Below are 24,308 nucleotides of genomic sequence, written 5' to 3'. Positions count from 1 at the left end.
GTTTGGACTGAGAACCTCACCGCTGTTGCCTTCACTCTGTATCTTCCTTTTGAACCAGTTTCCCCACTTGAAGTTTTGAGGACAAAGTGTATTGTAAGGATGAAGAATTCTGTAATGAAGTATTTTGTCAGCATATTGTTTAATGCCAAAGATGATTAAATGAAGTACCTAGCAATCATCATGGAAGATTTTTATTGCAACATACAGTACATGGTTAAAGTAAAATTACAATTTAATGCCTCAGATTTAAAGTGTTTAATCAGCTTTAATTTCATTTGAGCACACACAACACAGCCCAGCTTAGTAAGCAGCAGGACTACACATTAAACATGAGTCACCTGGAGGCAAATTATCGTTAAATGTGGAAGCATCAACACTTCAGCAACATAAAAACAGCTTATTTTAAGCAGTAACCAAAACATCTCCAGGAAAATGGATACATGCCTTTGTTTCCCCCCCACACAGTGGTGTTTAAACAAAGCAAAAATGCATTATGAGTGAATGAAAAGTACATGTATCGTAAGTGAAGGTAAACAGAAGTGATGGTGGGTGACAACTAACCCTCCCAAGAGAACTTTGGTACATTCAGCCTCACTTGCTTTAGTTCACACAATGTTGATATACAAGATGGTGATAATGAAGCAGCAGCAAAATCATATTCATAGAACCAATGTGCATCAGTAAACACTGAATGAAGTGCATGCGGTTATGATTTGCGGGGCGAGCTGCTCTTAATTATTCATGAAAACGTCATACATCACAATCTGACAACAGCATCAGCACCAATGAAGCGTCACAAAAAAAAGCATAAGATAAGAGATGCAACCTGCTAGGAGGAAGATGAACAACAAAGCTAAGAGAATCATCTGAGAGGAGGATTTGACGAGAAGGCCAGAGCTCGCTGCTGGGAATGAATTATCTTCATCTCTCTATCTGTTGTTCATACAAAATAGTGATGAGAAATATTTTTGTCTGTTATTGAACATGTCTAAAGTAAAAACTAGCAGGTGATCCAGGTGCTTGGAAATCGCTGTTTCCCAGAAGAAGAATGAAAATGTAGTGTTGCATGACGGAGTAGGCTGTCCATCTCATAGCCAGAGGATGGGCATGACTGCAATTAGCGGATGCCTTTCCTGCCCAGGAACCGCAACACCGCGTAGTTGTAGGTGGTGGCAATCATATACACAAACTGCAAAGGAAGACATTGATGGATGGAGGAGGACCGGGAAGGAAAAGAGTGAAAAAATTGATTTGAACATACACACATATTTTCTCTGGCAATTATGAACAGCATCATTTTAAAGGGTCAGTATACCCAAATTACAAAAAAAAACCAAAAAGTTGTCTAGTGTTTGAGATATCAACTTCTAAGATGTTTGCTACCAATCCAATACAATTAGGTGGGTTGAATTTTGTTTGTGGTGCTCAAGACTAAAGATGAAAGATTCCTTTATTGTTAAATCCTATTATACAAGTATAAGAGAGGGAAATTATTGGGTTTGACTCCTTGACATTGTAGCAACAGTACAAATAAAATAGAACTAGTAGTAAAGATAGTATTAAAAAATAATGCAATGAAAATATAAATAATATAAATAATGTATAGTGTGCATGAAATGCTGTGTGTGTACTAAAAATAGTAGTTGAAAAGTAGTACTAAAAAATACAATACAATAAAAGTACAAATAATTCATTATGTGTTTAAAATGCTGTGTGTGTGTGTGTTTGTTTGTGTATGCACAGCTTCATCTCTGTGTGTGTATGTAGTATGTATGTAACAGACAGACAGGCAACAGGGTGATAGTGTCCATTATTCATAAGCCTGGTTGCTTGGTGGAAAAAACTGTCCCGGAGCCTGCTGGTCCGGGCCTTGAGGCTGCGGTGCTGTTTGCCAGACGGCAGCAGCTAAAAACAGTCCGTGGCTGGGGAGGCTGAGGTCTTTGATAATACTGAGTCCGTTGTAAATGTCCTGGATGGACGGAAGCTCACAGGACATTTGCAACGGACTGTATGTGCTGCTAACTGTATTGAAAACTGAATTTGAATTTGTCCTTTTACCACCAGATAATCTACATACTTCACTGTGATCAGTTTAATCCAGTGGTCTCCAACCCTGCTCCTGGAGAGCTACTGCCCTGCATGTTTTAGGTATCTCCTCACTCTAACTCGTTATCAAGCAGCTGAGGCTCGTGAAAGGGCTAACGAGTTGATTATTAGAATCAGGTGTGTTAGAGTGAGGAGATACCTAAAACATGCAGGGCAGTAGCTCTCCAGGAGCAGGGTTGGAGACCACTGGTTTAATCAGTAGAAAAAAGTTCAACACCAAGGCCTGGAAAGAGATTTTACTGCTGCATTAACTATTTCTCAATTATTTTAGCAAATAAATCTCATTCATCTCCACTGTATTAGAGTAACAGAAACAAGTATTTCAAGATGTGGTTGAATAAAACAGAACTACTGACATGGCTTAATGCAAATAAACATGTACAGTCATTTTGTGATTTGAGTGAACAGGCCCTTTAAAAGTTGTAGTATTTACTATAGTATGCTTAAAGATCCCCTCCAGACATGTTGTAGGGCTTATTTGCTTGGAATAATAACTTTGGTCTAGATGTTAATTTACATAAAAAGCATGAGATGTTTACTAAATACAAGATGTCTCCTACTTCACTGTCTATCCTCAGGCTTCAAGTTTCTACATCACGTGTGTAAATTTAATATTGGATCATGATTGGCTTCCAAACTAGCTGTCATGTCACAAGTCATACTCGTTGGCCTATGCCTTAAACTCAGATTTAAAGTGAGCACAGAGGAACTGTATCTTTGTGCCAAAGTCTGCACAGTGAAGCCCAAACATTCAAATGAGGTACCAATAAGCAAAACACATGTTTGAGTAGAGGGGCATTTTAAATATGTAATTTCACTCGAAAGCATATAAATGATGAAAACAATTGCTCACCAGTGCTAAGAGAGTGACCCCAGCACCAGCAAATGCAGCTATGTACAAGTCATAGGTGAGGTGGAACTGTAAGACATAACAAACACAGGTTAGTTTCATGCATATTCATAACATTTAACCAATCCCTTCTATGTTTGAGTCATCCCATTATGTAAAAATGATCACGTATACACTCATCCAGGACTTAATAAAACTGCCACAGTTTGACCAGTGTGAGCAAATTTTAAATACTAAACGGTGTAAAATATTGTGATGTGAAATATTGAATTCATCTACTCACTTCACTGGTTTTGCAAATAGATGCCAAGGTCATCCCACAAGACTTGCCTGGCATTGCATTCCAAGGGAGCAGCCCTTAAATGAAGACATGAGGTAAGTATCTCATACCATTGCTGAATCACGATGAGTTTAATATTTCCCCAAATGCTGCTTGCATATAGCATATCAGGGAAGCAGCAGTGAAGAAATTAAGATAAAAGTGTACTTATCTTCATTATTTCATAACCTATGCAATGACAGTTAGTCTAGTTTTGCATCCACTGATTAATTCATTGCTTTCAAAGACACATTAACATTCTCCTCAGGTGGACATGCAGTCAGTCATTATAAGAACAACGCACCATACTGCCTGGCGTCCATGCAAATCCAGCTATGCTGATTAATGCTGGGGCTGGTTTCAGCCAGGATGTTGATGTTGTGGCAGGTCTGCTCCATGTTGAACAAGAAGAAGACTGGGATAGCAGTGAAGGCAAACACTGCCAGCCAGATGAAGGCCAAGATGTACGTCACGATGATAAACTGTTGAAATAAAAAAGTGTGGTACATAAGGTCATAGAGATGTTGCATAGGAGCTTGGGTCTCTGTGTGATAAATGTGGTGTCATTAATTCAACCATCAACCATAATTTATGATTCTGTGCAGATATAGCAGGAAAAATGGGCATTTTATCGGGTTTAGAGCTAAAACAAACCTGCATTCAGCATCTTAACATCACATTTCCCATCCCTCTGTACCTCTAAACCTCCTCCCTCCTCCCTCCTCCCTCCTTGCTCTCACCGTCAGGCTGAGGCAGCGGCCACATTGGGTGCTTCTGAATTCCCCAAAGGTCTGCTTGACAGCGCTCGTGGTGTAGAATCCCTCAGCCAGTAGCAGGATCCCGAAGAGGAAGAAAAATGACGCCAGGCCATAGATCACATACTGGAAGTATTTGATACTGGGAAAGTCATAGGGAGAAGTCAGTCAAGCGGTAAAAATGCAGCAATTCTTGAGAGGTCAAAAATCACAATTCAGAGAAGCATCACTCACAAGGAGGCCATGACCACAAAGTCCTGAGCGTTGCGGGCGAAGTAAGTCTCGACGAGGACTTCAGTCTGAGACAACGCTTCGTGTCCGCAGCCACAAAATAGTGCCATGCCAGCATAGCACAGCAAGGTGGCCACCAGGGATGGGTAGGGCACTGCCCCAATGCACCGGATACAGCAATCATAGCAACCTGAGGGGGCATAATATATCAGCACACAGGCGGCACACACCGCACATATAACCACACAACACATCTAAGCCACGATGGGGGAGCTCTTTCAACCTGTGGGGGAGCTATGAAAAAGGCCTCGCTCTATCTGCAAATCCATGAGCATACACCAAACCCCAACAGGCAAGAAAGCAACAGAAAAAAAAAATTAGACAGCTGTGACAAACAAGAGTTCAAGCAGCGGTTCCCAATAAAGCGTCCAAACAAAAGCAGTCACCACTGATTTTGCAACAACCTCATGCACTTCTTCCAGTATAAGCTGCACTGTTGAAGCAGGTAGCAAATATCCACAGTGTTAATAAATGCATTGGCAGAAATGGGATAGAGGAAAGCACCTAAGGCTTTGCAAAGCCAAGGCTGTCTGACCGGAAACATTTAGCTGCTTCTGATCCTGTACTCCACAACAAGAAAGATCCCAGTGCCAACCAGTGATGTACAGTGCTGCCTACAAGGTGTTGCTACTGTAAAATAAGCCTCTCTGTGCTGATTTCATCCGTATGTGGAAGCTCCTATGCTTGTACCAACAGCTCACAGCTCAGCCCCTACTAACTCTGGTCCAGCCCTCTTTCTCCGGCGGTCACAGGCGTCACCAGGCAAGCGAGAGATGGTAGTGAAACACTGGTGTTGAGGGGCTGAAGAAAGAGCTTCTCTTTGTGGGTGCTAATACAATATCCATTGTGTTTGTGGTGATTAAGGGGGGAACAAAGGGCAGCGATGTCAAACAAACAAAGACCATGGTGCCACAATACACACATACACAGCAGTAAGAAGTGGTAGAGGGGTCTCAACACCACTGGCAATGTCACAACTCATGCCATCCTCCATCCACAGCTGGCTGAGACTGGTACCATGGCACTGAGTGTCAATGATGGTGGGGGCTGGGTTCAAGTGTTCAAAGAGTGGGTGGGAGAATAATGAAGGAGAGGGGCAATTTGAATAAGTTCACAACAACAACAACAACAACAACAACAGCCCCACTAAATATTTTGTGGTTACACATTGTGAAATCCTTTGTTGCCTAAAGTATCCCAGCATGATAAAACATTCAGATAATTTCACAAATAACAGGATTTCACTTGGAAGGAGCAGAAGTTGTTAGTTAAACAAATTGCTACCAAAGTATAAATAGTAACAGCAGGAAGACTGTTGAGTCTCAAAAATTATAGTGCCTGCGAACGCCCACGCCTCAGCTGTACCCTGCAACAGTGGTTAGAGTGATAGAGTGATAAACAGTCCATTATGTTTGAATTCGCTGCTAAAGCCATCAGTGCATTTACAGTAGATGCCAGATAATAAATCAAGACTACAGAGCTGTTAAATAAAATGTGCGCAAGTTGGCACGAGATGTAAGTGGCAGAAAATCGTTATCAGAAGTTGTTTGCATCCACAGTCCTCATGGAAATTTGTTCATTTATACCCATGACACATGTGGGAGTATGTGACCTCTTTGACATGAGTGACCTGGCGTGACCTTGCCATGTTGAAAGTCACTGCCTGTCTCTGTCAGCCCCGCCGAGTCCAGTCTAGTTTATGGGTAAAAGGGGTCAGAGGAGGTAAAGAGGAGTTCTTTCTTCACTGGAAAGCAAGTTGAATCCATGAGCTGTTTTCTTTTCAGTCCCCTGAAATCATCATTCTATGTTTAACTCATACCATATATTGGGAACAAAGGGTAAATCCACAATAAATTAATAATCCATAGGTGGATATCAGAATATTTTTTGCTAAATGAAAACGCTGGATTAATTTGCCCACGGTGCATGAGGGCAACATGATGTCTAAGGCCAGAAAGGACATATTAAAGGCTACAGTAGTAAGTTATTGAAATTCACATCTTCAAATCACATTAATAATAGATGATAAGAGTTATTAAAGATTCTGTGCACTCACCCATGTCGAGAAAGAAGTGTGGGGGTTATTGAAGTTTTGCTGAGTGGCTTTGTGAGTAGTGATATGCGGATATGAGAAGTTATTCCCCGCCACTCCTATATGAATCTGACTCGCGCTTTTGTCTCATCAACAATAGATAGACCACATCTCCCCGAGTCACATCTTAAAGTCACAAAGTCCCATTTCAGCTGCCAATCATTATTTATAGAGCCCTGGGTTCAGTACTGGGGACAAAAACGGGTCACAAATTCCAATATGAGCAGTTTTTTTCCCTGGTATTTGGTGCTATTTACTGCATTTTAGCAGTTTGACTCAAATATTTGGGTAATTAAGTAAGACATTTTTTACATGCACACTTAATACAGTGCAGTATATTGGCCACAAATCAGATTTAATCAGTTTATACAATTTGGCCAATTTAAAATCATGTAGATTTCATTTTTAGAGATGAAATATTTTTTCTTTAATTTAATGTGTACAATGTTAATTAATTTACACATTTATCTAGCAATTTTTACACACTGTCACCTCAGATTTGTTAAATTATTGTGCACTTTAAAGTGTAGAGTGCATGACATTTCATTCACTTCTTCTATTTATGGTTAAAATGTATGTGTTGTTTGTCTGCACACGCCACATGCTGCATGTCCGCAAGATATAATTAGCAGGTCTGAGTGTCCTTGGAGCAGCATCTTTAAAAAGCACAAAGAGATAAGAGGTAAAGTGCAGACAAAAGAGTGAAATAAATCGAAACGACATTGATGAAGTTGACTAACAAGGGTAACATTGAAGGTCGGGTCCAGCTGCTGCCCTCCTTCCCTCCCTCCCTCATGTTTGACCCAGTTGATGTCAAAGCTGGGTTCAGTACAAAGAGGCTAGTGTGGGGCAGGAGAAAACACCATGCTATCTTGTTTTTTTTTTGGAGAAGCCCCTCATCTTCCTTGCCATTTTAAACCCATGACAAACAACTGGACAATGTTATCAAAAGACATTTATAATCATGCCATTATATAACATTGCATTTTAATGAAATGCTGTCAGTAGTTAGTAACAGATTACACTTTGTAAGTCAGCATCACTTACAGATAATGGTCCATTTAAAGATCATATGGTCATTTAAAAATGATGAACATTTTAGAGTGATCTGCTATTGAAAACAAACTCACTCCTCAGACAACCCACATAATTGGTAAATTGTTCGGTGTGAGTCCGTTGTCTTTTGTCTCCTAAAAACCCTGAGATAATAAATAACAGATCACTAATTAGTATGCAGAGAGGGTTAATGGCATGAGCATTGTTAAGCTGAAGGAGAAGAGTGGAGAGGAATGATGCCTTTAAAATCTCTGAGAAAAAAAAGACTGGAGAGAGAGAGAGGGGGGGCTGAATGGGGGGAGGGGGGGGCAAGAAGCATTCATTAACCTGAAGTACTGCATGTGAGTGTGTATAATGGCTGTCAGCTTTACTTGTGAGATGTGAATAAGCAATGATGTTGACAATCAAAGGAAGGGATTAGGTAGGAGGATACGTTTTAGAGGCTCGCTAGCTTGGGTGACAGGAAGAGGGTTATTCATTAATTTTCTGAATAAACTATATTCCAATAAAGCGGGTGCAGATGGTGGTCAGGGATGTGAGCAGCTCAGATGATGAATTATTGGGTAACACTTAATAAGGCCGACCAACAGTCATCAGTTAATGCATGAGCTGATTTTGAACAAACACTTTACTCGCCAAGCTTTCAAATTAGTTGAAAATGCTGTTTAGCTGCATATATCATAACACATTTTGCATAATCAGGTAGAAAAGTGTATCTATATTAGTAGACAACACTATGAATGCACCTTGTCTGTATATATGTATGTGGCACAGAAATCTATCTGTATGTCATTTTCATGAATGTTTGTTGTGTGATAGAGACACTTGCTAATATTTGCGCATTGAACATGATAATATGCATGTGTTTGTACAGGGGAGGAGGGGGCCCTCTAAAAATATTTGCACCACCTCCTATCCCTGCTATGGTAATCTGTGTTATGTTATCTTGTGACAAAGTGAACAAACTGACATCAAACAAACGAACAAACAAACAAACAAAAAAGCACTTGGAGGACAAGAACGTGTCAGGCTCAGTCAGAATTCAATGGCAATGACCTCCTGTGGTGGACGCCTGAATTATTTGTTTTACCGCATGATGAAGTAAGGGGAGGACTGAGCTCTTCTCCAACTGGGTGTTTATTTGTTTGCGTGTTTGATTGTCTGTCGTGATAATCTCCTGGCTGCGTGTTTGAAGCCTGGGGAAACTGCAACCAGACACTGCCGTGTTTCAACGTTTTCAAAGACGCGCCCTAAAACTGCAGGTGAAGGAGCACAAGAAGATGGAAGGGCAAAGAGACCTGGGAGAGATGTGTCTATTGTGTTGCTAGAGGTAGTTAAAGGATAGATTCAGACTTACAAGTGTGTCCTAACACAATGTTCAGGTGCCCAAATGAACACTGAAACAGGATTTACTTCCTCCTGTTCATTTATAATTTATTATTTACAAAATCCACAGTCCTACTGCCATGCAAAAAAGTATTTATTTGAAGCTTCAGCTGCCCAAATTAGTCAAATCAATTCAGTATCGTTCAAATTTTAAATCCTTTTGATGCCAACTTCCCAAACATTGTCGAGACACAAGGTGTGAATTTTCTACTAAAAAGACTAACTGTGAAAGATATCTCTATTTGACTATTGGCGCTTCCTATTATCTTCAGATAAACATTTGAATGCATTTTTGCTTAAAGTGAGGACTGTGGATTTAGTCCTCCATCACTGTAAGTGCATTATGGAGGGATCTTCTAACAGTCAGTATGAACAGATTGAAGGATTAAAGCAAGAAAACCCTGTTTCAGTGCTCATTTGGGCACCTGGCTGTTGTGAACTCATCCTTTAAACTTATTATGACTGACAAAGTCTAATCAAATTGGGGTCTGTAGTTTAATATATGTCAGTTCAGGGATGGTGTGTCATAAGCTACTAGAGCAAGTAAAGCTGCACACTTGAGTGTGAGGAACTAGAGAAAGGTTCCATTTCATTTCTTAAAAAGTCAACTTTTAGTTTTGTTAGAGGAAGAATGTATAATTTATTTTACATAAATTACAGTGTTGATTTAACCCTGAACACCAAACTAAACTAGACCCTGACCCCATTTTATTCCCAACCTGATCCTTTTTCTAACATTAACCCCAACTCTATACATTTCACACAATTATGAGTATCTCTTTATCACTGTAAACTTGTTAGGACATTTTAACGCCAGTTATTACACTTGCGTTATTCATACAAAGTGTGATCAAATCCCAATTTTTGACAAGACTCATCTTTAGTTCCAAAAATCTTTTAATAGTCGTCTCATTTAGGTTAAACAACATTATGATAGGTTCAAAGACATCAAATCTCAAAGCTTGACGTCCATCATGTCCATTCAGTAAAGATTGACCCCTGGAAATATCTTGGTACGCACAGGGTCCGAACCACTTTGGAGTTGGAGCATTAATCTGTAAGTTTCATGAAACTCCTCTTTAAAATGTGAATAATTGAGTTGGTATACATACAATACAATGTAATTACAGTTATCTTTCTGAAGACCTTACAGTATTCATAAACAAACGACAAATAAAATGTTGGTCTAACGTTATTCTGTACAAACAAGCCAAGCCAAAAGAACCATGTGTTGGTTAGAGTAGGAAAACACATGTTAAGCGAGCCTCTTTTTATAGTAAAGCAGAATTCATATTCCTACAGTGTAGTAAGCAAATCAGAGACACATGAAATAAAAATATAGCAAGGATACTAAAAAAGACTACAATAGATTACACAACACTACATATGCAAAACTGAATGGTTACTTTCAAACAATGCCTAATTTACATTTTTGTAGCGCACTTCTCAGTACACACCCACCCACCCACACACACACACACACAAGGGGGTGCTATGTTAAGCATTGCCAGAAAGACATATTTTGGTTAAACTGGATATTGTTAACACATGTGAGACCAGTATTTGAGTAAAATTTCAATCCATTATTGTTATGATTCCACAGCAATTCCTTATGTGAGCGAGTTACAAGGCATTTTAAAGTAATTACAGTAAAAATACATTTTCATAATAAGCAATGTACCATGAGAAATATGTATAAAATAGCTTGATAATAGTAATAATAATACTGCTTTTCAGCTTTTGCCAGATCTCATCTCTGTCCTCCACGAGTTGTAATGTCACTTTGTTCCACGAGATCAAAATAGATATCACAGAGTAAGAAAAAGCTTCCCATACAAATCCAACTGTATAAACATTATACTAAGTTCTTGCTAGGTAAAGTTCCAAAAAAGCCAAAGTGGAAAATGAAATGCACTTTTTCTTTTCTTTTTCACTGCCTTTGAAAATGATTATTATAAAATGACTCTGCAGTTAGACTTCCTATTATGAGAGAGCAAAGGCAGGATGTTGGAGGTTTTACACCTTTGGAAAAGACAGAACGAACATATTCAATCCTATTTTACCTACACATCCTAAATACAGCTTTACATTTCCGTGTTTTATGTACGTCACAGGTCTCCTCTCCGTCTCCCCTCGTCTTCGGGCAGGCTATACCCGTGTGGTAGAGTGGGTGCTGGGCAGGCCTGCGGAGCTGTAACCAGCAGGGAAGGTGCTGTATGGACTCATGTTGGACAGGCCCATCAGAGAGTTGGGGATCATGGTGATGTTATTGGGGGTCATCAGAGGGATGTCGTCGGGGGAACGACGCTGGCTGAGCGAGTAGTCCAAGCTGGGAGAGACGTGGTGAGGGTTGTGGAGGGCCTCGCACTGGTTCCTTTGCTGGGATGACAGGGTCTCGTCTATGGTGGTGGTGTGGCTCACGTTGTTGCCTTTGCTGTCACGCTGGGGACTGGGCTGCTGGGACGTGTCTTGACGACTACGCTTGTCTTTGCGGTAGTACAGAGCGGCGAAGGCCAGGACATTGAGGAAGAGCAGTGAAGCCCCTACAGCAATGGTGACGCTGAGCTCTGTGGAGTAATCTCTCGGGTTCGGCATGATCAGAGGACCCATCTCTCTCCCACCATCGTCATCGTTGTGGGCTGTGGACACAGGAGACCGACCAGTGCTGCCGGGCCTCTTATTGTTGGACTGGGTGGGATCCAGCGGGGTGACCTTGGTGGTGGTGGATGAGTAATGAAACATGTCGTGGAGGTTGTAGAGATGGGGCACAAGGTGTTTCCAGAAGGCCACCTTGGTGGCGCGGTAGTGATCACGGATACGAGGCTTCAGGCCAATGTGTAAGTAAAGCTGGTCATAGGGGTCGTACTTAGACCAGGCCACTTCCTCAAAGCGGTTTGCCTTGGTGTGGATGAACTTGGTGTCCTGCGGCACTGGCTTGTTAGGATCCCTACAAACACACAACAGACATAAAAACTTATGTTATAAAACACAAATGTGTTAAAAGAAAATGAAATGCTAATATTAAGGCAGGGTGAGGATTCATCATTATCTTATCAACTTCCAGCAAAATCATATTGCGATAATATGATCTTATCTCGTTTTTGATGCCTATGTTTTGTTGCCCTAATTAATGATTCCGAATCTTGAAACCTGACAAAATTATTTATTTAATGTTGTTTTCCATTCAGTAGAACACAGTTCTTCACTTTGAATATTAGTTTGACGATTATATATGTGATTCCTTTAAACACTTAAAGACATATAGCATTACTGGAAAATGTCCTCTTTATTATTGTGATAATGATTTTAGCCTCATTTCCCATTAATATTAATACAATGTTGCTATTCCAAATGCAAAAGAGAAGTCCTGTTTGTTAAAACAAAAGAACAAAAAGGAAAGATCAACACAATGTAATATCACCATCTGCCCTCAAGGGCTCAGCACTCCCTCAATGCTACACACTAACACAGTAGCCTACAGTGACCTGCACTGTGCCTCCTCCTACTGCTTGAGTCAACAACCACAAGGATTAATTGCAGCTCTGCATTCAATATTCAGTAAAGACTCCAGCAGGGCAGCAGAAGTCTTCTTCTACTACGACACAGATCACTTATCTACAAAAACACACAGCAATTTTTTACCTCGACATGGCAAACTGTAAAACGAAAAAGCTGCCCGGAGGGAGTGCTGCAGAGCTTCACTCTGTTGCACTTTCAACAGCCCGCTTTTCAAGTGCTGAGTTACTGTAGTGTAACATGAGCTCAACGTGAGACCATAGCTTGTCTTGGCTAATAAACTCTCATTTGCTGGAAAACTGGGGCACTTTATTAACCCGAAAATGTCTCCTGCCTCCCTTTGAAGTCCTTAAAATGTCACTGCCTCCAACAATAACCCCAAATCTATATATCACAGGTACCTGAAGGAGAGCTATAGAAAGATAGATGCATATATTTTTTGTGTTTGTTTCTTTGTAAAATCTCCCATAACTGACAAAACGGAAGATGTTCAACAGTTCATGTTTTTGTAAAGTCAGTTCACCTCCACCTATTAGATTAAAGCTAGTGTAGGTAATGTACTTTAGAAGCACTTGTGTTATATTTGTTGAAATTCTCTGTAAAGAAAAAAAAAATCTGGTAACTGTAGCTGCTGCAGACCTGTGATGAGCCTGCAATCATTTCATTCGGCCCGAATAAATGATTGGATGGGCTACCTGCCTATCAGTACGCACAGTACGCATGTGAAACACTGAAAGTTTAGAGGCCAGGTGAGAAGTGGGATAGTGATGGATAGGAAGTGAGGGACTGCATGAATTGCAGAAGAAGAGAAGAAAAGAAAAATATGGAAATATCAACAGAAAGTAGAATGAAATCACACTATTGCCTGTAGGGAGAAACTGAACAGCGCATAATTTTATCAGTGACGTCAAAGCGAGAGACTTTCAATGGAAGTGAACTCAAGCGGTTAGAGGGAGCACTCATTACTTTTGTGGTGGACTTCAACGGTTTACTTAAAGTTTGCCTTGAGCGGAGGTTGTCTGTGTGAGTGAGTGCAGTAACTGTTGTGTTGCGTGCTCGTGTGAAGCACATACATATGTCCATGCTTCCATGTCCAGGACGGGCTTTAGGACAGAGAGTGGAGGGGGGAGACCTGCATTATGAGGGCTTTATTTTTAAATTCTGGCAATTTTTGCCTTTTACAGAACATGACCTGCAAAAATTAAATGTACTGTTTAGATTTGAGTATGAAGCTTTTAAAGCTTCATACTCAAATCTAAACAGTACATTTAATTTTTTTTTAAACTGATACCTATTACCAATGTATCAATATCATATACTACAAGTAAACATGGGTATGATATCTATGAATATATTATTTATACCAAACTTACTTTAATCACAACTCAGAGTAAAGAGGGCAGAGTGTCACGATTCCTGCCTCTGTCCTGTGTCTCTCTACCTGTTGCCACTCTCTCCCTGTGTGTGTGATTGTGTGAGTGGAGATAGCTCAACTTATATTCAGCCCAGGCAGATGGTAACCTGTGCACCACTCAGTCTACGCTTTTTGCCTGCATTTATCAGTTTTCTTGTTGTTGCCTGTTTTCCCTAGCCTGACCCTGTACCTTGTTCCCTACAGTCCCATCTGCTTTGTCTCTGGTCCCTGTATCCTGTCCCTAGTCTCATCAGCCCTGCTTCTCTGCTCTGGACCCCCGCTCTACCCAGCTTCCATGAATTTTGTTCCAGACCGTGCCCCGGCCTGCCTCAGCTCCACTACTAGTTTCCCCCCTGGCCTGCTTTAATACATATCTTGTCCGACCGTGTCCCTGTCCTCTTGCCTCTGTGTTTCTGCACTTGGGTTCACCTGCTCCGCCCCACATAACATAGAGGTTTATGGGGTACATCTTAACTGCCTATTGAAATTTCCTTTCCATTATAACCGTTTTGTTCAACACTGAGGAACTGCTTTAAACATTAATGTGAATTAAGTTGTAAAGGTTAAGATCCGTCACCTTTAGGAAACCTGCCCAAAGTGATGAAACTTTTAACTTTTAATTTTATGGAAAACTAAACTGGACACTGACTCTTTAAGAAAAGACAGCCTGGCACAACTTCCACAAGATGGTGTGTGCTTTGCAGTTTCATCTTTTAATGTGACTATACAATTAAGCATCACATGTTGATATGTTTAGGGTGGATAATTTATACAATTAGAACATGTGGAAGTACACCTAACTTACAGTAAGAAGTTTACAGTATGCAGAATAATAATGATAAACCCAATTTACAGACTTATAGGAATTCAGAGTAATTGATAAAAACCGGAGCACCATTTTTCTTGTGTGAATTCTTGTGAACTAACAAAGGAGAAAAGGAGATCAGGCAGGAGGAAATGACAGTGGGAGTTCAGACTGCACTTAATTAGGAGGCACTACTTAAGAGTGAATGCTATAGTCCTTTAATCAGGGTGATAAAGGAAGAGCGAAAGTAGCAGAAGTTCAAGGTTGAAGATCTCAACACAAATAAGGGCTGCACAAGAGAGGGCTGTCATGTTAAACCCAACACATCGACCATTTCTAAACCAACGCTGGAATGTAAAATGAGAGACTGAATGAGATGAGACTATGTATAGTTGAATACTTTTTGTGCCTGCTGTTACTCACCCACTCTTTGCAAAGTTTGTCCAATACGTCATAACCACAGCACTGAGCATGATGTCATTCCTGGAGAAGTTGCAGGGGAACAGGTCTGTTGGGCCAACCATGGGGATGCCAAACACGTAAGGCACCTCATCTCCGTGCGCTGAGTCGGACCACACAGGCTTCATGAGGCTCTGGCAGTGGTGGTAGAAGGCGTAGAAGTATGTAGGCGAGCCGTAGCGGGCGTGTAGGTCAGCGGTCACCACTGAAGGCTCCACCCACTGGTGGTCGGTGAACAGAGCCACCAGGGTCTTCCTCCTGGTCTCCGGGTTGTCCTTGTCAGCCCAGTCTGTGTACATGAATTTAATTGTCTCCCTCAGGGTGTCCTTTCCTTCTGGGTAGCCGTACAAACTGTCCACAAAGTCTGACACAGCAAAGTCAAAGTCGCTGCCGGACACGCCGTCCTCCAGGTCCATCACGTTCTCCACGAAGCGCAGTCCCTCACCCTGATTAACACCAAGCATTATGTCGTAGTTAAGGAACTCGCCCTGCTCCATTAGGATCTCTGGGTCATCTGGAATGACGTCTCCATCAATGACGGGGCCGAAAGCTACGCGGTATCGGGCGGGCTGGATGTCTTGTTCCACCAGCTCTTTTGCGCTCTTCTTCTGCAGGCAGGAGACCATATCCACTGTGTCAAGCACATTGCAGCCAACTCTTTCGGCCAGCAGGCGAGTGTATTTGACTGGCTGGTAGTTGACAGCCCAGCTAGACAGTGCCGAACCACTTTGGATGATGGCTCTGTGGAACAAACCTTGGGACACAGAATGCAGAACGAAAAGACACAGGAGGCCCAGAGAACAGTGGTTAGTACTCTACCGCTTCAGACCATCATTAAAAGTATTATCATACGGGACAAACTGGAAGAACATGGTGAACTGCCCAAAGCAAATACATGCCCTCACTGATTCACTTTACACTAACTGCTACTAGCAAAGGCTTGTTGCCACACAAAAATTAGGTATATAAAAGCAAACAAATGTAGATGTCATGTACTTTGAATATTAGCCAGGGACAAAAAACATATTACACTAAGTGGAAAGCACAGAACTGGTAATAGGATGTTGGGCCCTTCTTTGGTTATTATAATGATGAAAAAATGAAAAAAATACTTGCTGGTGTCTGTTGATCCCCTTATTTATTTCATGTGGTGTCATTGCTGTATGCAGATGACACTGAATACACATCAAATTAATGATCAATTTGCAGCTTTGTTTCAGTGAGGATGTGGCTAGCTTTCCAATACCAGTTATTCACAGGCGTACTGTAATTGCAGAATCTTTAATACTGTGTGTCTAACAAGCTGCATAGCTTACATGTAGACTGTTGATGCCAACTGTGCGGTGGAGGGTCTGTGTTGGGAGCTGAATATGCAAGTAACCCTGATCCTTCAATGTTGATACTGTAAACACGCTGCTCTGTTGAATTTCTTATATGCAGTGCGTCACCTCTGTCTCTATGGATTTTGTATCTACCACCTAAAAATGACAAGTGATATGTATTGACTCAAAAAATACTCTGCTGAGGTTAAGGCATTGCAGTCTTTGGAAAAAGAGCGCAGGGACAGTGTCACTTTCTCCCTCCACTCCTGTCATTTATTTTACATTTTTTTAGGGCAGCAGCGAGCAAGTCTACTTCAAAGACTGCCAGAGGTCTTTGTGCATTTGATGCAGCCGAGCCAGGGCATCAAATACTAACCTCACAAAGGACAGTTGCTGCAGCCTCCCTGGCATTGATGAAAACACACAATTCCTGCCCTTCTTGTGATTCTGTCCAGCATCAATGGGAAGACTGGGGCAATAATACCGCAGAGATTAGAGGTTCAATTCCCAGTGGGCCACCCATATTAAAATGCGCACCTTTGATTCTTGCAAGGAGCTTTGGATAAGTGTTCACCAAATGGCATGTTTTCATGTTACCTATTTATCTTTTCAGTGGATATCAGATACCAGTTTCCTTAGGGTAATTTATAGTGTGTGTCATTTAATTTATATTGATTTATGTTGTCATTTCAAAAATAATACTGCAGCAATTGATAACACAATGGACGCTGGACTGCAGTATGCCATTTTAAATTAAAAAAAACACTGATACATCTGCAGGGTTGAAAAAAAAGTTTTTTTTAAACAGAAAATATCAGAAGAGTTTGGATGTTTTATTGTGGTCCTGCATCAACTTCACACCAACCCTTTTTTTGGTGTTTTCACCCAAGGTTTTGCAATTACAGAAAAGCAATGAACGAAATTTAACAGGGTTTTTAAAAATAGATTTTGGACACATTTTGAAACAGTTTATGAAAGTAGGAGAAGAAGGGCAAACAAATGTTACGCTGAAAGACTGAAATATTAATCAGCTGCAATGTTACAAAACGGACGGACACAGGTGAATGTGATGACATGCTGAAAACTTTATAATGCCAGTGGGCTTCTTTAAGAGCTTCACATTTAAAGAGGCAATGCTTTTAGGCTGATTAGATTGAGTGGAGGGGGAACAAAAGCAATCACTTATTTAACGAATACACACTTTACCCTGCTCCCATATCATAACACTTCATCTCCCTGACAGACCATTTAAAGCTGCACTTGAAACAAAGAACAAATTTCCAAAATGATTAAATATTATTGTTAATAGCAGTATTGACAACTTTAAGATAAGAAGAACATTTGGTAAGGAAAAAAATTAGAAACCTATATCAGCTTATTAAAATAAGTTAACATATTTTTTTGTGCATTAATTACCACATGTGGATTAATTGTGCATTAATTACCGCTTGTGCATTAATTACCACTCAACTTAATAACTAAGGGAATTTGTATTGATCAAAGTTGGAGATACTGTAACTGTGATGTGGTAAATAGCTGATTCCTACCCTCTGAGTGGTGGGACAGTGTTAGCAGACTGACACACGAGGCACCGATTCCGGATCCAAACACTGTGATGCGACCGGGGTCTCCTCCAAAGTAACCGATGTTCTTACTGATCCAACGGAGAGCTTGAATCTGGTCCAGTAGTCCATAGTTTCCTTTTGCGGCCTGGTCACCCGTACTGAGGAAGCCTGAACGTATAGAAAGAGACAAGAGCTAGTGCTGCAGTAGATACACAGCATACATCAACGCTTTGATCTAAAGTTGTAGCTCGGCAGGACATCTGAAGAAACTGACACCGCTCCCCACAGGTGCAAATATGCCTTCACTTTCTCTCCTACAGTGACTATTTTAGTCAAGTTCTTGTAATAGTCTACAAGCAGCAGTGCGCCTCAGGAAGTGATTGGGAGCCTGCTCATCAAATCTGAATACTCTCCTCGCAGCAGTGAATTCATAACATTCAGTGTGCATGAATAAATAAATATTTTACTTGTGCATGATTCTTTAAATGAATTTCATAAAAGCATGTTAAGGTCACAAGTGCTCTTACAATTGATCTTGTTACTTGATGCCTAGTATTCCAGTCTCACTTTAAACAACGCACTCTTTTTGAATGTTAAACAAAGGGAAATTCTCTTGACCTTGTGTATGCTGCATTCCTCCATACTGTATTTAAATCATTTTGTTTTCAGTGGCAAGGGCTGATATTCTTGTACAGATTAGATAAATCCATCTAAAGGAAGATAAATTGTGTTTCCAGAGTGGGTATAAAGCAGCTTGTGTGGAACAAGGACAGGGTGTGATAAGTATTTGCATCACTTTTCCTCTGAGGACAACATTTGAATGCAAATCAAGCCATGCCATACCACCAAGATCTATATATTTTCTTCTGCTATTTTACATTTTTCCTCTCATGTCTCTCCTTCTTTTTATAGGTTAATAACAACATCACAAGTGGAACTTAACGACCATTACTACAGTTTATTCTCTCTGATCAAACAGAGGCTAAATGCCTCATTTGTAACACCATTAAAAGTTACCACACAGAGCCGCTGTCATCACCTAATATTCCAATTCTGTAGTTAAGCGTGACGACGACAACGTTCCCATAACTGGCCAGCACGCTGCCATCCATCATGTTCCCAGTGCCCTCCATATAGGAGCCTCCATGGATGTAGACCATCACAGGGCGAGCCTCCGAGTCCCTTATATCTGCAACGTCAACACACAAACGCATGCTGAGCAAACAACTGCAGAGACAACAGTAATGAAATGGAGAATTAATGGAGCACAGTTACTAAAATTTTATATCCCAACTGTTGTGTATGAGGTGTGGGTAAAGGCTGCATAGAAAAGGAGCTGAGAAGCAAGCTAGGGTGGTAGGCCTGTGGTTTGGAAGCTGTAATGACATTCAGAAAATGCATGGCATATACACTCTGACAGGGGGTGTATGAATTAAATGGTCAAATGTCATTCAAAACAGTTTTTTAGAGTGCATATTTTTTAAGGAATTGTGTTACATATCAGGACACTGCTGTTTATTATAAAATGCAATGGATTAGAGATACAAGGAGAAAAAAATCAGTTGAATTGACTTGTTTAGTCCCAGTTGAGAAGAAAATTCTGTAATGATGAAATTGTACAGTTCAACACAAGCTTAAAGACGTGTTTTATGCATGTATGAGAGAACAGAGCAGATTCGGACTCCAACTGAAATGTACCACACTACACTGAGCTTGTTATCTCCGAATACGTATATAAATAGAAACTGTTATTATTTTGAGAGCAGAAAAGCACCATGAGTGTTCCAATATTTCATGTTTGAGACCGATTTGTTATATTGACCGACAACTGTCTTTAAAAAGGAACAATAAGACGGATTAATGGATAATACAATCTGTAGATCAATGTTCATGCAGCAGAGATGTAGCCCTTACTGAGAGGACTGCAACAGTAGTCGATTCAAGACATGAGGTGCAGCAACAGCAGACTTATATAATCAGATAAAAATGTTTTATTCCACTCAAAGTAAAGAAGTTCTTAGTAAAGTAAAAAACAAGATTTGTGAGATCTTCATTCGCCAAACTCAAACTGAAAGAATCCATGCATCAAGACTTTGAGCTCTTGAAAATACCTTCAGATATATGAGTCTCAGCATGTGAGAAAGCCGCCCCCTTTTTCCTGTGTTGGCTCCCTGGGATTCACATGAGGGAAAAAAAAGAAGTACAGGATTTTAAAAAAAGGAAAAAAAGTGTGGTTGAGTGTGCCTCTTATTTGAAATGCCGTCCAATCAAACAGACACAATGCGGAGAAAAAAATCCATAAATTAAGGCAATTTACATACAGTATGTTCATGTTGTACTTTGCCCTGTAATTACTTTAGTACAAAATGTGGACAATATTATGTAAAATCTTTAGAGATGAGATTTAAAGAGTTAAAGCTCTAACAAAATAATAAGTGTTCATAATTCTGTTTTGATCAAGTAAACAAATTCTTGCTCCTTGTTAGATATTTGTAAAGGATGACACAGTTTGTACATGCACGCATGCATATATTTACACACACACTCACACACACACACACACACACACACACACACACACACACACACACACACACACACACACACACACACACACACACACACACACACACACACACACACACACACACACACACATCATTATATTGACTCGGCTGCCTCGGCTCTGACTGGAATGATACATCTTTCTTGGTTCGTTTTTATCTCTCTATGCCTTTTACTTTTTTCCACAAACTATCATGTTAATTTTCCAGGTAAACCACTTTCAGACAGCTACTGAAGATATGAGGCATATGGTTTATTAACGAATAATTTAATGAACAAAGTAGACATCTACTCTGCCTTGAGTGGGCCATCAAGCCGCAAAAATAGCTATTAAATAGCATGAATTTCAAAAACGTACTCTTCAATTTGACACAGCAAAAAGACTACCGGAGACAAGCAGAAAGGATAACAGCAAAGGTTTCACATCAGTGATAAAGAAATGATGAAGTCACAGAATGCCCAAGGTGCATTTTAAATAAACAATGACAGTCTAAAGGCTGAAAATGTACAGAACCAGTGGGTTGTGTTATTTCCTTTGAAATATGAATGCAAATGTGAAATTTAATTAACCAGTTTGTGTGGTAGGTGAGGAGGCTTTTACTCAGAACTCAGACCAGGGGTTTTTATAAAACGTGGGCTGCACCATTTTGGACAGCTACCTCTCAAGCAGGCTGTTTATCTGTTGTTGCTACGCTACCATATAAAGCCAGTCAAGAAGTGCTGCTTTATAAGCACAGTTAAAGTTTGAATGCTGCATGTTTTTTGTATTATACTGCACTGAATGCTTGTGAGAAAGGCAATATATTGTCAGAAACTGAGTTTAATTGGTGCATTGAAGTCATCTGAATTAGATAAATCTGTTTGTCAGCACAGGATTTAGGGAAGATACAGAGTCACTGTGGTATTACATTGTACTGCTAATCTATAGATTCACAGCAGACACACAAAACGTTCCCTTGCTGGTTCATTTTACTGTTCTATTAGATACAAAAATAGGACAGATTCAGCAAGAGACAGACAGAAGTTGACTCTTGTACCTCACTAATTGGCCCCCAACAGACACACTGTCTGAACACAGCTACGATTCAGTAAAATATGAAGAAACAGTAATTTGGGATTTTGAACAAACATGAAAAGCCGGCACTGCTAGCTTCACCAGATCTCCTAACTAAGTAAGTCTTCATGATTACTTTTGATGCTCAGAGGTGACAGCTGAATATGCTAGACTCATCATTTTAAAAGCTGAAAATTATTGCTTAGTTTAGGCAGACCAATACTTGAACACCTTACTTCAGCAATATTTCACTAGATGTCTACTAGTGGGAAAATATAGACATAGTCCAGTATATTTATGTTTAGTTATGCCTTTCTCTGAATAAAAGATTCATTCAGTGGCATCAGGTCAGTATCTACATTTGCATTGACTACCAAAAGTAATTTCCTACTTATCAATTGGAGCATGGTTGTTATTTTAAATATAATATGACTGCAACAGGTGAGACGATGATGCTTTGGATGGTGAATCAGCCCTTGATGGCAGCAATGACATGAGCGGTGGTCTCACACATGCTTTATGATGATCACAGGACGACATCAGGGACATGATAACGGCGATCAATGGACATGGAGAATCATTGCTGTCCATTTTACCACACCGACTCACCATCCTCTGTCGGAGCGTAGATGTTTAGATATAAACAGTCCTCGCTCTGATCCTGAATGTATGTGGCTACTGTGTCCAGGTTATAGGTGAACCATATGGGCATCATGATCTCTGGCACGGTGTTGTGGATGTTCTGAGGGCACACAGGCATGAAGTGGGTAGCATTCTTGACACCTGACCAAGAGGAGGGCTGCTCTGGGGGCATGAAACGCTTCTCACCCACTGGTGGAGAAGCATAGGGGACCCCCAGATACTGGTCGACAGGCCTGAGCACCTCACTGGGCACGGGCACCCTGAGGCCCCGCAGCTTCCCAAACTGGGTGGTCACTGTCGGGTAGAATTTCTGGCTCGTTGACTTGGTGAATGACCAGCAGGAACATAATATCCACCAAAGAAGAGCACAGTGGGTGATGGTGACAGTCCCTTGTTGATGTGGCAGGTGTGCAGGCAACAGATGGTCTCTAAATGTAGCCAGCCACATGGTCTGGGCAAGACGGTGCCCTTGCAAAACACGAATGCGCACTGTAGTGTCCGCTCAGTCCCTCTGCACTGACCCTGTCAAACAGACATCACTCACTGTGCCTTTGGCTCCAACGGTTATCAAATCCAAATACACCTCAGTCAGGTATGGACCGCCCCCACTTCCGCTTTTCATTGCAGTGCACACAGATCTGAAAACAAGATGATGAGAGAAATTATACAGTTAAACATCAGACATATGTGGAGATAGTCTTGAAAATCTTTATAATAAGACACATTTTTGATGAAAGTAGTGTCTTCCTACTAAATATTAGGGCTCAAAATCCATAAGCTTAATACAATCCTGTGTTACTTCAATGCTAATAACTTCTTTGGACAAAATGCAGCCTTAAAAGGGAAAATGTATGCTTTTACTGTACGTGTGCAAATCACTGAATACTGATCTTTATGTACCAGTGGAGGAGGCAGAATCTGAGAGACCCATCTGCTGTGATGTTGAAGTGATGCTGCGAAAGCATCTCAAGATAAAAAAGGTGTTAAGCACCCTGTTTCTTATGTAAAAGCAACCCAGTGAACAGCAAAGAAAGACAAATCTTTAATTTGCACTGAAGAGAGATTAAAAATGTCTTTGAAAGGAAATCTCTGAGTTTATTATGACGTTTCGGTGTTTCAAAAGCACAAAACAGGCTATCTCAAATCCTGAATAGGGAATGCTTGTTTCTGTTTTGTTTGACGTCTTCAGTGAGAAACACTTTCAGCTGCTGACATGAAGATGCTTGATGGAAATGTTTCCCAGAACAAACTTGTCAGATGGGAGTTACGCCAGCACAAACCCTCCTCATAAAGCAGAGTAATTTCAGGTTAATTGAAAGACTTGAGGAAGGTTTACAGGCAACAAAAGGCCGTTTGTGTTCAGCATTCAAGGAAAAAGGATTCTTTGACACTTCTTTTTGAAAAGCTGATTTGTTGTAGCCTGAGTGTGCTGCAATCCATTTCCCCTCTGTTTTCTCCTCTATCAGCAAACACAAATGGTTAGTCAATGGAAGAAAAGTGCATGCTATTAAACTTTTATTGTTTATTTACTGTTTTTTTTATTTTATTTTAACACTAAATCAAGTATTAAGAAATGATTTACAAAAAATCCTGTTGATTCCACATTTTTCTCAGTGACACATTCCCTGATCTTTGTTAGTAGCTACACTACATGATGTAGAGATATAAACTGTTACAATCTATTTTCTAACCCAAACCACTGTTACCAGAGCTTCAGACAATTAACTAGTAGCTGGTCCATCAGTGTACACAGTGTATACTTCAGTAAACATGAGATAGACATTCAACTCTAATCACATCTGCATACTGTACGTTGAATGTATGCTCAGATGTACAGAGAAAAAACTGTGCTGTACCTCTTTCAACTCTATAATCTATACTGCATCCCGTTTCAGTCCTCATAGCAGTAAGGATATATTGCTCGACATCAGGTTCTCGCCGGCTTGTCAATGAACAAAGCAAAAACAAGCTTGTTAACCTAATCAAACCGAGCGCTGCCTCAAGCGCCGTGAAACACTGCAGCTAAACAGCTCTCTTTCAAACTGATGAACCTATCTATTAAAGACGGGAGACAATTTCTTCCCTCAAATATGAGCGACTAATTAACCGTA

General features: G+C 40.5%; 2 protein-coding genes across 7 annotated transcripts; both read right to left on the bottom strand.

The window, feature by feature from the left end:
- Window positions 1-175: 175 nt before the first annotated feature.
- On the bottom strand, window positions 176-6,481 carry plp1b (proteolipid protein 1b). Of its 2 annotated transcripts, none has more exons than XM_062432992.1 (7): window positions 6,378-6,481; window positions 4,265-4,451; window positions 4,016-4,172; window positions 3,580-3,757; window positions 3,240-3,313; window positions 2,960-3,025; window positions 176-1,189 (listed from the first exon to the last, which is right to left on the bottom strand). In XM_062432992.1, exons 1-7 carry the CDS (start codon window positions 6,379-6,381, stop codon window positions 1,118-1,120), a joined length of 738 nt encoding a protein of 245 aa, XP_062288976.1. In that variant the 5' UTR covers window positions 6,382-6,481; the 3' UTR covers window positions 176-1,117. The 2 variants fall into 2 exon arrangements, with proteins under 2 accessions (XP_062288976.1, XP_062288975.1); XM_062432991.1 differs by lacking the exon at window positions 6,378-6,481 and adding an exon at window positions 4,826-5,021.
- Window positions 6,482-11,003: 4,522 nt separating this feature from the next.
- Window positions 11,004-22,645, bottom strand: nlgn3b (neuroligin 3b). Of its 5 annotated transcripts, XM_062432985.1 has the most exons (6): window positions 22,165-22,645; window positions 20,048-20,107; window positions 18,976-19,125; window positions 17,919-18,104; window positions 15,014-15,803; window positions 11,004-11,802 (listed from the first exon to the last, which is right to left on the bottom strand). In XM_062432985.1, the coding sequence occupies exons 1-6, from the start codon at window positions 22,643-22,645 to the stop codon at window positions 11,004-11,006; spliced, it is 2,466 nt and encodes an 821-aa protein (XP_062288969.1). The 5 variants fall into 5 exon arrangements, with proteins under 5 accessions (XP_062288969.1, XP_062288970.1, XP_062288971.1 ...); XM_062432986.1 differs by lacking the exon at window positions 20,048-20,107; XM_062432987.1 differs by lacking the exon at window positions 20,048-20,107 and having other exon boundaries at window positions 18,976-19,151; window positions 22,155-22,462.
- Window positions 22,646-24,308: the final 1,663 nt, after the last annotated feature.

This window comes from Scomber scombrus, chromosome 14 (genome assembly GCF_963691925.1).
Source record: "Scomber scombrus chromosome 14, fScoSco1.1, whole genome shotgun sequence".
NCBI classification, from domain to species: domain Eukaryota; kingdom Metazoa; phylum Chordata; class Actinopteri; order Scombriformes; family Scombridae; genus Scomber; species Scomber scombrus.
This window is presented reverse-complemented; position numbering and strand designations above follow the sequence as displayed.